Here is a 14,723-nt window from a genome sequence, read left to right on the forward strand (position 1 = left end):
TGCTTGGATGACAGCAGCCTACTTGGGAACAGTGGAGGGGAGGGGCAGGTCCAATGCTCTGGGTATCACTTGCTGTCCATGACAACAGCATAAGGGATAAATGTGTCCTTATTTATTGGAATGAATTGTATGGAGATGGTGGTGATGAGAACTGGGGAAGAAGCCTGATAGTGGGGCATGAAGAAAGTGGTTGTATTTGGTGAAAGAGGGCTAACTTCCTTATGGAATATTGGGTAGCAGAAGAGCTTTCACAAAACTGTTGCTATGGCAGCCAAGCACAATATTTTTGTTCCTCAAAGTACTCCCTACGTGATCAATACCTTTCTGGGCCTCGGGATTTTTTTTTTTCATATCTTTTCAGTTATGCTGTCAGAGTTTACAAATTTTGATCAGTCAGTGGGACCTATTGTGGACGCACTGTCAGTTTGCTTGTTTTAGGGTTTTTTGTTGTCATTTGTTTGAGACAGGGTGTTACTGGGTAGCCCAGACTGGCCTCAAACTTGCAATCCTACTGCCTTTGTCTCCAAAGTGCTAGGATTACAGATGTATACCACCATATGCAGCTCTAACTCAATCTTATGAACAGAGAAAGACTATTAACGCTGCCAGTGAGAGAGAGGTGATATGCATCAAATGACCATCTGGAATATCACTGCTCCTAATTCACGAGTCTCTTTTTCTTCTTGGCTGTTTTTGCCTGTTCTGCTTTTCCAGAACTCTTTTTTTTTTTTTTTCTTTTTTCACAACAGGATTGACTGATAACTTTTTTGTTTTGTTTTGGTCTTTTGGCAGTACTGGGGTTAGAATTCAAGACCTCACGCTTACTGGGCAGGTGTTCTTCCGCTTAAGCCATACCTCCAGTCCTCGACCACCCTTTAAACTTAATGGTAGTGTCTGTAGGCTCTGTATTATTGCTGGAGAGTAGTAGCTTATACAAGACTTTGGCTTTCCATTTATATCTTGAAGTTTTTTTGGTTTTTTGTAATTTTTGCAACACACATGTGTTTCTTTTGTAGTGAAAAATGAATTGCTGGTCTTGATGGTACATGCTTGTAATCCCAACATTTAGGCGGCTGAAGTAGGAGAATCACAAGTTTAAGGCCAGTCTGGGATACATAGTGATAGCCTGCCTTAAAACAAAAACAAAAACCAGCCAGTTGCCAGTGGCTCATGCCTGTAATCCTAGCTACTCAGGAGGCAGAGATTAGAAGGGTGGCAGTTCAGAGCCAGCCCAGGCAAATAGTTTGCAAGACCTATCTTGAAAAAAACCCATCACAGAAAAAAAAGGACTGGTGGAGATGCTCCAGGTGTAGGCCCTGAGTTCAAATCCCAGTAGCACAAAAAAACAAACAAAAACCAAATCAACAAATACCAAACATAAAGATAAAACCTTTAAGCCAGGTGCTAGTGGCTCATGTCTATAATCCTAGCTACTTGGGAGGCAGAGATTAGGAGGATCGCTGTTCAAGGCCAGCCTGGTCAAATAGTTCTCGAGACCCTACCTCAAAGCACAACACAAAGCAGAGCTGGCAGAGTGACTTAAGTGTTAGAGTGCCTGCTTAGCAAGTATGAGGCCCTGAGTTCAAACCCCAGTACCAGCCTCCAAAAAAAAGATAAAACCTTTAAAAGCATATGCATTTTTCATTAAGTTTACTGAATTTAATAAAAGTTAAATTTCTTTTAATGATACAGGCCTCAGTGCTTGCTAGGCAGGCACTCTAACACTTGAGTCACTCCACCTGCCCTAAACTTCTTAAGAGATCAACACAAAGGACTGCCAGAGCGGCTCAAGTGGTACAAGCCTTGCAAGTGTGGAGCACTTAAGTTCACCCCAGGGGCAGGGAGAGAGAGAAAGAAAGAAAAGAAAAATTAACAAGAAACTAACTGGGCACTGGTGGCTCACACCTGAAATCCTAGCTACTCTGGATACAGAGATCATGAGGATCAAGGTTTGATTTGCCAGCCTGGGCAAATAATTCTTGAGACCCTGTCTCAAATACCCAACACAAAAAAGGGCTGGAGATGTGGGTTCAAGTGGTAGAGCATCTGCCTAGCAAGTGTGAGCTCTGAGCTCAAGTCCCGATGCTGCCCCAAAAAAAGAAATCAACAAGATAGATGCATTCCATTTTTTATTTCCTAAAGCTTTTACAAGATGATTTTGAAAAAACAACATTCAAACTGTTTTTTAATTTTTTTCTGTATTGTATGAAAGTGAAAATCCTGCCTTCGAAGACAGAAGGATTGTAAATTTGAGACCAGCCTGGACTATATTTTAAGACCCTGCCAAAAAAAAAGAAAAGAAAAAGTGAAAATCTGGGCTTGGGAACATGGCCCAACTGGTAGAGCACCTGCCTAGCAAATGCAGAACTCCTAGTTCAAACCCTAGTACCACCAAAAAAAAATAAAAATAAAGTGAACATCCTCATGGGATGAACAGTTTCCAGAATTTGTCCATTTCCATGCCAGTAAGGTAAAGGACATTGGACCCACTAAGTGGACTGTTATATAAAGCAATGGTTCTTGATTTCTTATTCCTTATTTTCAGGGATGTGCATCTCATAAAAGTGGAGGAGTTCTGCTTGAATTTGCTTGTGATACCCTTGACTGGGGTGCCAGATACCAACCTAGGCTGCTCTAACTCTTCTTTCCAGAGCAAGGGCCTCCTGTGGCCTAGAGTTGGGAGCTATGACCAGTCACAGCAACCTCTCTGAGGCCAAGAATGTTCAGATCAGCTCTGCTTCAGACTGCCCTGATCTCTTCTCCCTGTGGACTATATTGACTATCTACTTACTCTGCCCTCAGCAGCCTCATTTGCCTCCCCTACTGGACTTCATTTCATTACTTAGAGATCACAGGGCCTTGTATCTGGAATTTTATTTAAGTTAGTTTAATACTTAGTCATTTTAATTAAAAGCTCTGTTGAGAGAACCCCTTTAGGTTTTTTTTTTTTTTGCATTTTGGAGTTTGAACTCAGGGCCTCATACTTGCTAGGCAGGCGCGCTACCACTTGAGCCACTCTGCCAGCCTTTTTTGGATTGGGTAATTTTCTTTTCTTTTCTCTTCCTTTTCTTTCTTTTTTGGTGCTGGGATCGAATACAGAGCCTCATGTATGCTCTACCACTGACCTACATTCCAGTGCTGGGTTGAGTTTTTCTGAGATAGGGTCTCAAGAACTATTTGCCCAGGCTGGCTTCAAACCTCGATCCTCCTGATCTCTATCTCCTGAGTAGCTAGGATTATAGGCATGAGCCACTGGTGCCCAGCTCCATCAGTATTTATAATTGTGGCCTTCCATTTGAAGGGTCCAACTTTAAAATGCCAAAGAAAGACCATCTGTTCTTTCATTCTACTGTGTTATGACATGCTGTATTTCTTCAGAAATATTTAATTTTGTGTAATAAAGTCAAAGTTCAGAGTAACTCAGTGTTCCATGAGTTGGGTGTGTTTGTAGATGAGCAGTAAACTTATCTCCTAACAAGGCTAGGTTAATTAAAATTATGCTGCCTGTCTCTGGCGATCCTCAGGGAAGGATATTCTGTTTCTTATTTTATTCCTAAGGGTTTTTTTTTCTTAATTAACTACCATGTTCCTGCCAGACTTGGTGAGCGTGACACAGCCCAGGCATGTCCTTGGAGCACGCAACGTTTTTGGCTTCTCAGATGCTCCTTGAGCTGTACGTGGCTACACAGGGGCGGATATGGTGGGAGATCTAGGGTGGGGGAACTGGAAAGCCTCTCAGGGCTTCTCCCTTTGTTACAACTCCAGCTACAGCCAAGGATGGAAATGAAGCTGACTGCAGCACCTAATTGAGATTCCAATATCAATTTAGATGTCACCAGGGAAAGGCCTTTCCTGACCTCCCTATTCACCCTACTCACTACCCATTCCTTTGCCTGTTTTGTCTCACACTGATTCATCTGAAATTATATATTAATTTGTATACTTGTTTCATTTGCCCAGGGAAATAAACTCCAGAAGCAAAAGCAGCATCTACCTTGTCTCTGCTGTGTCCCCAGCATGCAGGAGAGTGTTTGACTCTAGTACATTCTTGACCTATACTTACTGTGTTCTTCAGCAAACAGATTCTTGTAGCCCTGTCGTAAAAGTGGGACCTTTTTATGGCATCTCTTTATAGCTTCCTTTTTTTTTTCTTGCGGTACTGGGGTTTGAACTCAAGGCCTTCACCTTGAGCCACTTCACCAGCACTTTTTTATGATGAGTTATTTTGAGATAGGGTCTCATGAGCTATTTGCCCAGGGTTGTCTTTGAACCGTGATCCTACTGATCTCTGCCTCCTGAGTAGCTAGGATTACAGGCGTGAGCCACGGGCATCTGGCTCCTTTTTTTGTTTTTATTTTGTCTCAGAAGTTCCAAAGGACTCCTTCCTATAAGATGGCTACTTCCCTCTCCCAGGCCAATTCTAGCAACTCCCACCTCACCCAAAGCGTCCAGAAAACAACAGCCTCTTTGGCTTCAAGAAAGATAGTGAATTCCTACGAAGGTTGGATAGTTTCAAATTTTTTTTATTCCAGGTCTTAGACCAATAAATTATGCATTTTCCAGACAGCCTAGGACACAGAGTCCTTCTACACTAGGGCCAAAATCCATTGTCAAATAGATTTCCTGAGTAAAACTTTGTTCCCTCTGTAAATATTTAGTTGGAACCTAAAATATTAATGCTCCCCTACATAAAAGAGAAAATAAATTACCAGAACTTCAGATTGTCTCAGGATGACAGAGCCTTTTCATAATCATCAACAATCAGGTGAGCCAGGCACCACCAGTGATTCATGCCTGTAATACTAACTACTTGGAAGACTGAGATAGGAGAATCACGGTTTAAGGCCCTCCCTGGCAAATAGTTGTTCAAAGCCAGCTTGGGCAAATTGTTCATCAGACCCTATCTCAATACAAAATAGGGCTGGTGGAATGGCTCAAGTATTAGAGTGTCTCCTTAGCAAGCACAAGGCCCTCACTTCAAACCACAGTATTACCAAACACATACATACACACACACACACACACACACACACACACACACACACACAGCAAAATGGACTGGAGGTGTGGCTCAAGTAGTAGAGCAACTACTTTGCAAGCATATATCCCTGAGTTCAAACTACAGACCCCCCATAAAAGAAAAAATCAGGTGCATTAGCTTCCTAAGGTCTCCTCTTGTTTGCTAGACTCTTTCCGGTTTTTGCTGCCATATTAAACTTCTTGTGGCTCAGGGAGGTGCCACTCTGGTACCAGATGAGACTCTGGCCTAGTTATTTCAGGAGGGAGATTGGCCTCAATTAGACCCCTTTTGCAAATCCTTTTCACTAATCTTCCTTGAACATTAACAGCTCACAACTCTACCTGTGGTAGGTTGGCATGTTAGAAATGAATTTGGGATATTAGGGTGTCACAAGAGAGATGACACAACTCAGAAGTCAATAGGCAAGGCAAAATTTGTTTCTGTAGAAGGGTGTACCACAGACAAAAAGGTCCAGTTAACCAGATGCTGGTGGTTTATGCCTGTAATCCTAGCTAATCAGGAGGCAGAGATCAGGAGGACTGTAGTTTGAAGCCCACCCGGGCAAATAGTTCGCAAGACCCTAGCTCAAAAAACCCTTCACAAAAATAGGGCTAGTGGAGTGGCTCAAGGTGAAGGCCCTGTGTTCAAGCCCCAGTACTGAAAAAAAAAAAAAAGTCCAGTTAGAAAGTAAAGCAAGTCTGTCCCTCACCCTGATGGACAGGTTTGGGTTCACAATCTTTGTGATTGGCTAATGTGAAAAGGGGGGGCACGGTGGTTAAGAGGGACCTTGAAGCAGAGAGAACAAGAAAATTTCATCTTTAGTCAAGCAAGCAGTTTGAGATTAACAAACAGCTCTTTGTTTGACCACAAGAACCTTGCAGGGTTAAGCAATGTTTCACAAAGCATGCAGGCAGCAATTCAGGGAGGTTAGTTGGCATCTACACAATGATAGTTATATTATACAGTAACTCCTTTGACAGAAAAGACCTGACTTTCGTTGATTCTCACACGCATTACTGCCCTCTCAGCTTATTCTTGGGTGCAAAGGTGAGGGACATGGGCCCTGAACTTGTCTGTCAACTCCAGTTCTCCAGAGCTCTTTGAATCTTCTCCAGGATTGAAAGGGGAAGGTCCAGGAGAAGAATGTCAAGGAGACAAGGCAAGTGGGTCAGGAGGAAGCTCCCCTATTCCCTGAGTGAGTGAAACAGGAGGCAGGCTAGGAAAGTGCTAAGACCCAGAGGAGGTTCCAGGGCTCTATGGTGCTCCCTCTAGCACAAAGACAGAGGTGTATTAATATAAGTGCCCCAGCCCTCACTTAGCAAGGATTCTGAGTCCAGAACCATATCCATGTGGCTAGACAGGCAGTCATGCTTCGGAGTGTTGAAATCATTGCCCTCTGGTTGGACTGCGGGCAATGTTTCCAGCTCTCAGCCATTTTATTTTATTTCCGATCCCCCCACCCCCACTGGGGATTAAACCCTGGGCCTTGAGCAAGTGCTCTACCACTTGAGTCACATGCCTAACCTTCTGCCATGCCTCAAATTGTTCCTTTGAAAGATCTGTACTGTTGCTGGACCTTCACTATGCCATTCACTCATCCCTCTGTCCTGTCCTGTTCTTCCCAGTCTTCCCCTCGAAAAACCTGCTTCACATACTTCTTTCTAGGAGTTTCTACAGACCAGTTTTTGCCTTAAGTTGTGTCACAAAATCTACTAGTCTGCTTACAACGCTGTGTTTTTGGCATGAATACTAGTGGGATGCAGCCATTGGGCCTGAAAACCTCTCCTCATAGGGTAGAACGGGCTTAGCTTCGCATATGCCTTATGCTATGATTTGAATTTGCAGTTTGTAACTGCAGGTTCCAAAGATCCTATTCTTGAATCTGCCTTGTTTCTATTTTGATTCTGGAAATCCAAATTGCAGTTTGGTGTTTCCACGGAAACAATTCAGTGATTGTTTGGCTTGCCAAGATGAATTGCGGGGGAAAGAACTGAATGACGTAAAACAAAATTTCTCAGACATGACCAAGGTCAACTAGCATGTCTCCCTGAGAATACTTTGGTCCCAACTCCTACAAACCTGCGGAATTTTATTTAAATTCTATATTCTAGGCTCCTGTTCCCCCTCCAGCTAAATTCCTGGTGAATAACTCACATCCTGTTCTAAGCAGATGAGCACACACCAGCCCACCGTGTTGATGAGGATGACAAAGGCAGGAAGGTCTCCTTGGGGCACCTCAGGGAACCAGGAATGCAGATAGTAGTGTCAACTGGGAAATGGGTCCAGTGTACCCGCCCCCTACTAATCTGGGACTGATATTTCAGAGGCCTAGGACTTCACCTGCTTTGCCGAACAGCTGTTTTTAGAAAAAAAAAAACCAAAAAACCCAAAACCCTCATTTAGGGCTTCCAGAATGAATTACCTGTTCAGTAAACCTAATTTTTACATAAATCCTTTACTAAAACAGAATTGTACCTGTCCTGTCCATTTGGCCAGGGAGAGCCTGAACTCTTCCTCCTACCTCATCCCCTCCTTGTGTGGGCCCTCATTTCCAAGGACCCACACAGTCTCCACCCTAGCCAAAAAAAAAAAAATCTTCTCAAAGTCTTCTTAAGTTAGGGTTCTGTCCTCACTCACAGCAGCCACTATAGCCCAGCTGGGGAAGGACTAGGCCTTGACCAGTGAACTGAGCTCCTGAGAAACTACTCTGTGAGACCTAGAACATCCATCCTGAGGGTTCAGCACCCTCAAGAAGGGGGAGCCCCCTTGTCAGGGTCCTACCAAGCTACCCTGTTGTAGCCCCCTACTCTACCCCAGTTCCCAGAAACTATGATGGTCAGATCTGGGCAGATACCTGATAAGGGATGCCAATGGCTTTAAAAACAAAACAAAAAAGCCATTTAGGCCAGGGGTAGATCTCAGTGGTAGAATGCTTGCCTAGCATATGTGAGGCCCTGGGTCTGAGCTTCAGTACCACACACAAAAAAAAATCTGATAGAAGTGATACATGTTCACTGCTGATAAATTAGAAAATACAAGTAAAAAAAACACTATAACTCCACTTAACAGTGTTTTGCTCATACACATTTTTAAAAACTTACATTTTAAATTTTGGAATAATTTTAGATATACAGAAAATTTCAAAGATAGTTCATATATACCCTTCACCAATGTTAATGTCTTTTATAACTGTGGTATTATCTGTCCAAACAAGGAAACTAACATCAATGCATTAACCAAACTCCACCCTTTATTTGGATTTCACTAGTTGTTCCATTAATGTCCTCTTTCTGTTCTAGGATGCACTTCAGGATTCACACTGTGTTCAGTCATTGTGTATTCTTAGCCCGTAGTGGTTTCTAAAGAGTTTTGGAGTCTTTGCTTTTCATGACCTTGACAATCTTGTTCTGGCCAGGGATTCTGTAGAATGTCCTCCAATCTGGGTTTATCTGACAGTTGCATCATGGATATTGACTGGGGATATATATATACTTTTTTACAGTTTTGGGTCTTGAACTCAGGGCCTACACCTTGAGCCACAGTGCCAGTTCTTTTTTGTGAATGGTTTTTTTGAGATAGGGTCTCACAAACCATTTGACCCGGCTGGGTTTGATCCTCCTGATCTGTGCCTCCTGCGTAGCTAGGATTATAGGCATGAGCCACTGGTGCCCAGCTGGGATATGTTTTTTTTTTCCTGTGGAACTGGGGTTTGAAGTCCGGGCTTTAAGCTTGCAAAGTAGGTGCTCTACCACTTAAGCCACACCATGAGTCTGGGACATGGGTTTTCATAAACAGTGGAGGTAGAGTTACTTACATGGCATCACTGGGGATGTTAACTTTCATCACTTGGTTCTTAAGCTAGCGCGTATGTTTCCCCACTGTAAATTTACAGTTTTTCTTTCCTTTGGTCTTTGGAAGAGAATCTTGAAGTCTAGCTCACCCTTAGGGGTTGATAGTGGAAAGAGGGGTGGAAATTAAGCTCCACTTCCTCAATAAGAGTGTCCACATCTACGCATAGTATTAGGAATGTACTGGTTTGATATGTTTTTATGAAGTAGCCTAACATGTCTCCATCTAGATATCCATCACCTGAGCAGGGGCAGCCAAGGATGCTGTGAGGTTAAGAACCTGGTCTTAACAACACAGGCTATAAGTACTGCCTCCTATGGGGACCAAGTGGCAAGTGGCCTAGGAAGAGCCTCTGGCTAGCCTTGTCCTCTCCTCCTGTCCCAGGCAGGGAAGTACCATGTCTAGATGGTAACTAGTGAATACCTACCATACAGGTCCATTCAATAAAGTGACCTGGGTCTAGCTGCATCATAGTTTGCGGGCATGGTCAAATGCTGGGCTGAGATCAGCCAAGGACTGTGCAGCCTCCACTCTTAAGCCCAAACGATGATTCTACCTGACCAGTGGTGAAGGGGTGTTACTGGGTCCTACAACCAGCTCTATGCCAGAGCCACCAGTCTAGAAGATGGCAGTTAGTCACCTTTTTCCCTGGCTCTTTGATTTGTTCAGGCTTTGGGTCTTATAAACAGTGGTCAGCTTCCTTACCCCCCCCCCCTTATTAGGTAAGAAGATGGGTACTTGCCTGAGACTCTGGGGGATGTCAAACTTTACCCAATAGCCTATTAGGGTTCCTAAGAACCCTAATCTGTCCAAATAATTTCTGATATTTTTTCTTTATAGGGGTGGGTCCAGAGTCAGCCCTGCTATGCTGTTGTGGCTTGCTTACTTCAGGAGGCCAGTCACCCGGCCCCTCCTTCATTCCCTGCTCTGTCTTGGCTCAGCAGGGTCATTGCCATGGGAACCACTTATGGTTGCCAGACCTGTAATGGGATGAATGACCTTGTCCTTTCCTCCCCTACTCATTTGGGGCTCAGGTGTCTGTGTTGGGATGTGTGTAAGGGGCTTCATGGGAATGTCCTGTCAGGAGGGGGCCAGGGATCTTGCCAGGAATTCTGATCCAAGCAAGAGGCCTCTGTAGAGGCCTTTGAGGTAGTCAGGGCAGGGATGTGGGGGATGGAGGGGAGTTAAGTCTAGAAATGAGAAAATACGGAGAACAGGAGCCCTGTGTATAAAGTGTGCAAGGGGGACAAAGTGTATAAGGGTAGAAGAGTGCCCAGGACAAGTTCCAGCTTGGTTCTTCTGTGTAGACTGAGCTGGTCTGGGATTGAACACAAAGCCCACCCTGGTCTGGCTCCCATACTTTTTCAGGGGCCCATGGAAAAGAATACCAAAAGACACAGCAGAGGCACAATCCACACCTATCTTGAGTGTTGGGTATATTAAACATCAATCAAAAAACACTTTGAAGCTCTCAAGAAAAAAAAATTTAAAAATAAAAGAGTAAGAAACATTTCAAAGTAACAGAATACAAAAACTGGGCTCTCAGCTCAAAAAGGAACATAGATGAAGTTTAAAAAGGGTATGGTAATTCAGGTTCTGCCCCTGATCACCACTGTGCACTGCTTCTGCACAGGTTCCTTGATGGCAGCCTTCTACTGTAAAGAATCAAAGCTGAAATCAACTCTCCTTACTCAATTTGGTATTTAAAAGAGGTCATTAAGTTGTAGTCCTCTTCCAAGTCCAGAACAGTCTCCACAATATTTTGATCATCGAAAGCCTGCTTGAGGCTGCCAGGATCAGTATCTGAGGCCTTCTGAGGGCTCTCATCCACGAGAAGGGTCCAGGCTTCCTCCTTGAAGGGTGAATCTTGGCAGCGACCACACACACGGTTCAAGTCATTTTCAAATTCTAGTTTTCCAGCCAGTTCTTCAATAGTTCGGATGCTTGTAGGGTCTTAAAGATAAGAACAGTCACTTTTACAATTCCAATGAGAGGTTTCAGAAGACAGGCACAAATCAAAAACCACAAATGGAAAGGCTAAGGTTGTAGCTCAGTGGCAGTGTTCTTACCTAGCATGTGCAAAGGCCTGGATTTGATTACCAGTACAAACAAAACAATGAAAAACGCACAAATGGGTAGTCATTCTTCAGGGACTAGTAAGCTGGGCATTTCCTGCCCCACGGCAGACAGGATGCAAGAGTGAGCACCAAAGTAAGGTGAGCCTGGTCTGGTGCCCTCCTTTCAGGCCCCATCATTTATGTAGCCCCAACTACCTGCCCTTTCCCAAAGACGGTGTAAATGGGAGGATATAGGAATGCACCTGACTATCCTGGCTTTTGGGAAACTCCCTGACCTGCAGGGATAACAAGACATGATGTGGAAAAAAACTGGGTATTTCTTTTTCTTTTTTTTGCTAATACTGGGGTTTGAACTCAGAGCCTCATGTTTACAGGCAGGTGCACTACCACAAAAACAGGGTCTTTAGAGTAACAAGATGTCTGGTGCTGGCAAGAGCTGAGGAAATTAGGAGTGAAAGCAACAGTGATTTCAGTTTACCTCATGGGACTACCAAAAGAAGCTCAGTCCTCTAAAATCACAAGCTGATAGAGGTTTTGTGGCTTAAAGTGAGTACCTCCATTTATAATCTGGAGACTCTCCCACACCAATAGCTTCAGGCAGTGCCCAAGGTTATCCATTCCTTAACTAGAAGCTGTTGGTTGGTCAACCACTGTTGGTTGGACCCACAGAACATACAAATTTTGTGTGTAGAAAAATTGTCTGAACCAGGCCTGTAATCCTAGCTACTCGGGAGGCAGAGATCAAGAGGATCGCAGTTAGAAGCCAGCCCAGGGAAACAGGGTTAGTGGAGTGTGGCTTAAGTGGTACAGTCTCTAACAAGTGTGAGGCCCTTAGTTCAAACCCTAGTACTGCCCAAAAAAGAAAAAAATGTTTGAAAGTTGGTTATGGTGGTGCACATCTATTATCCCATCACTCAGGCGACTGAGGCAGAAGATCTCAACTTTAAGGCCAGCCTAGACTACATGTCTCATGGGAAGAAAAAAAGGCATATACTGCTGTGTTTGCTATGTTAAATAGCTATCTCTGGGTTGGGGAAGTACAGGAGAGCTTTTGGTTTCTAATCTTTCTTCCATTCTTGTATTATCCACACCAGCTGGACTACTTGCTGTTTGCCTATGTCCTGTTTCCTTCAGATCTAAGCACAAGTACCAAGTCCTTGGGGCCCGCTATTCTTTGCCTTCAGTGACTCAATACAATCAAGGCATTTAGGAAATGACCTGACTGAAATGTGACCTCACTAGGTTACCACTTCTATGAAGGCAGCACAGGGTTTCATTAATTCACTGCTCTATGCACAGAATCTGCTATAAGAAAAATGTAGTAAATAAGTAGATGATAAATAAGAGAGGGTTTTTCCCCACCTAATACATGTACTGATTCCCAGACCTGCGTGAAGAACCTATCCTCCCAAGGAGAGGAAGGCCTACCCCTTTATACTCACCGATCATATCAAGCAGATCCTTTGTGACCTCTTGGCTAGAATTGTTGAGTAGCATATTTGAGTCAACCTTCAAATCTCTCTCCATATCTTTCCTGCAGTCCCCAGGTAGGGGTAAGGGGACGAAAGGTGGAAAATTATGTTCTCTTTCAAGAAAATATTGGAAGACTCAGTGTTAGATAAAAAGACAATTTACTAGTGATTTGTTATTTATGCTGTGAATAATCAGAAAATGCTAAATCAGTGAAGAAATTGATTAGTAGCATCATCATACTCATCAACATCACAGATTGCATTTAATGCTTATGAATCCCACTACAAATACTTGCAGAGTTGAACCAGTTAAAAATGGCTTCTTTATTCCCTATCTTTGAGACCGTAAAGACGGCAGGATTTTGAAGTTGCATCCCATATAGTTGTCCCTACTCCAAGTTAAAGTGCCTAGGATTAGGTAGTTTGAAGATACTTGAGAGAAGAGGTGTAGGGGTGTAAACTTAACCAGGCAACAGTTTAAGAGGCAGGGAAGGGAACAGAGGCAAGGGGTCAGCCAGGGGTTTAGCCTTTCCCCAATGTGGGCAAAGGAGGGTATGAAAGGTCCCCATGCCCAATTTCAAACAAATCTGAGTTAAGTGGATTTAAGATTTTTATTTCTGCAGCATAGAAAATAAGATTAATTTTTAAAAATCAGATAATTTAACACTCACTACCCCTTTGGGTACTGCAATTGGTTTGACCAACAGACACTTAACTCAAATACATACACAAAACTGGTTTTTAGGGGGCCAGATTCTGAAGAATGTGTGTGAACTTCCCAAATACAGTCTTACTTCTCCCAAGAGGAAGCAAGAGCAATCATGAACCAAATTCAGGATCTTCAGCTCTTTTTTCAGAAATAAGAATTTTAATTATAGCTATTGAATTAAAATCACCTTAAATTTTCTTTTCTCCAGTTTTCCCCGTCTCCTCCAGCTCTCCAAAACTGTCTTTCAGGTGCTAAAATGGAGGAGTGCATCAATACATTTTCCTTGCTGGTCAGAGGTTTTCTTTTGGGGCATAAAGCATGTGGTTTTGCGTTAACTGGGACACGGTGTGGTGCAATGGCAGGGTTCTCGCTCTCAGGAGCACAAGGGGCGGTAGCACAGGAAGCAGCATAAGGGCAGGCTGCCAGCGGGTGTCTTCTGCAGAGGAGCCTGTGCACTGGCAGGGAGGAAAGCGGTGCAGCATTGAATTCCAGCCTCTGCTGGCCTGTGCACTCCTGGGAATGCCTGACCCCTTCAAAGGCACGGTCAATGGCTGCAGTCAGCTCCTTTCGGCACCTTCGTAGTTTTTCAGACATTTCCCCTAAAATCAACCACGTCTTTATTATGTAATAACTGGAAATGTACAGAACAACGTAAGAATGCTGTTACAGTTGAACACTCCTAATTTTCTTCAGTTTGACACACACTCAAGCCCAAGAGTGGGGAGACCCACACCCTGGGAGCTTTTCTCCAGGTGAGGGCAGTGTCGCCGCCATTCTCGGAGGAACCCGTGATCCGCCGGGGAGGAGCCCCAGGGACGCCCCGCCCCGCCCCGCCCGGGCTTCCCAACTCGCCCTACAGTGCTGCAGTTGCCAGCCCGGCTCCACCACGCACCCCACACTGTACTGCCCATCCCACAGCCTAGAAAGGATCCCAGCCGCATCCTCACCCAGCAGTAGCAACACCCGCAGTGCCTAACGGTCACTTAGTGCGCCTGGGAGCACGTGCCCTAGGCTAGTGACCCCAACCCCCACGGATAGGTTAAAGGTCAGACATAAAAGCCCGGAACACTGGTTCTTTACCCACGTGGCCAGAAGGGGAGGCCAGAAGGGGAAGCAAGGACCCATAAGCAAGGCAGGAAGTGGTGATGGATGGTTTGGGGAACTCAGGTTGGGGGGAGCCACAGGGAGTTTTGGCAGTTAGGGAGAAAACGTCTCAAGAGGCGTATTAAAAAGTATTGCCCCTAATCCCATCTTAAAGGAGAGCCCTTTCTAGACTTGAGGAAATTCCACAAAAGTTCTTCTCAAGCCAACTAGAAATAACTAGATGAGACTCTGTACCCAGCAGTTTTGTGAATGGACTTCTTCACAGAAGTAGCTATTAAAGTTGCATACAGAAACTGTCTCAGTTCATCAAGTATAGTGGGAGGACATATAGACCTGCTAGGTTCCACAGGAGATTGAGGGGTGGAAGATCCTAACACTAAGCATCTTCATTTCATTGGGGGAAGAAATTCCAAGAGGACTCAAAGGAGAAACAAATGGGCTTCGGTGACTAATTTTTAGAAAATTATAAATCCATCTCAGTGAAGAGCAAA

General features: G+C 44.1%; 1 protein-coding gene across 1 annotated transcript; it reads right to left on the minus strand.

Moving 5' to 3' along the window:
* Positions 1–10,261: 10,261 nt before the first annotated feature.
* On the minus strand, positions 10,262–14,608 carry C17H3orf62 (chromosome 17 C3orf62 homolog). The gene is made up of 3 exons (XM_020181727.2): positions 13,316–14,608; positions 12,390–12,481; positions 10,262–10,822 (listed from the first exon to the last, which is right to left on the minus strand). Exons 1-3 carry the CDS (start codon positions 13,720–13,722, stop codon positions 10,557–10,559), a joined length of 765 nt encoding a protein of 254 aa, XP_020037316.2. The 5' UTR covers positions 13,723–14,608; the 3' UTR covers positions 10,262–10,556.
* Between the last annotated feature and the right edge of the window lie 115 nt (positions 14,609–14,723).

Source organism: Castor canadensis, chromosome 17, assembly GCF_047511655.1.
Source record: "Castor canadensis chromosome 17, mCasCan1.hap1v2, whole genome shotgun sequence".
Taxonomy (NCBI): domain Eukaryota; kingdom Metazoa; phylum Chordata; class Mammalia; order Rodentia; family Castoridae; genus Castor; species Castor canadensis.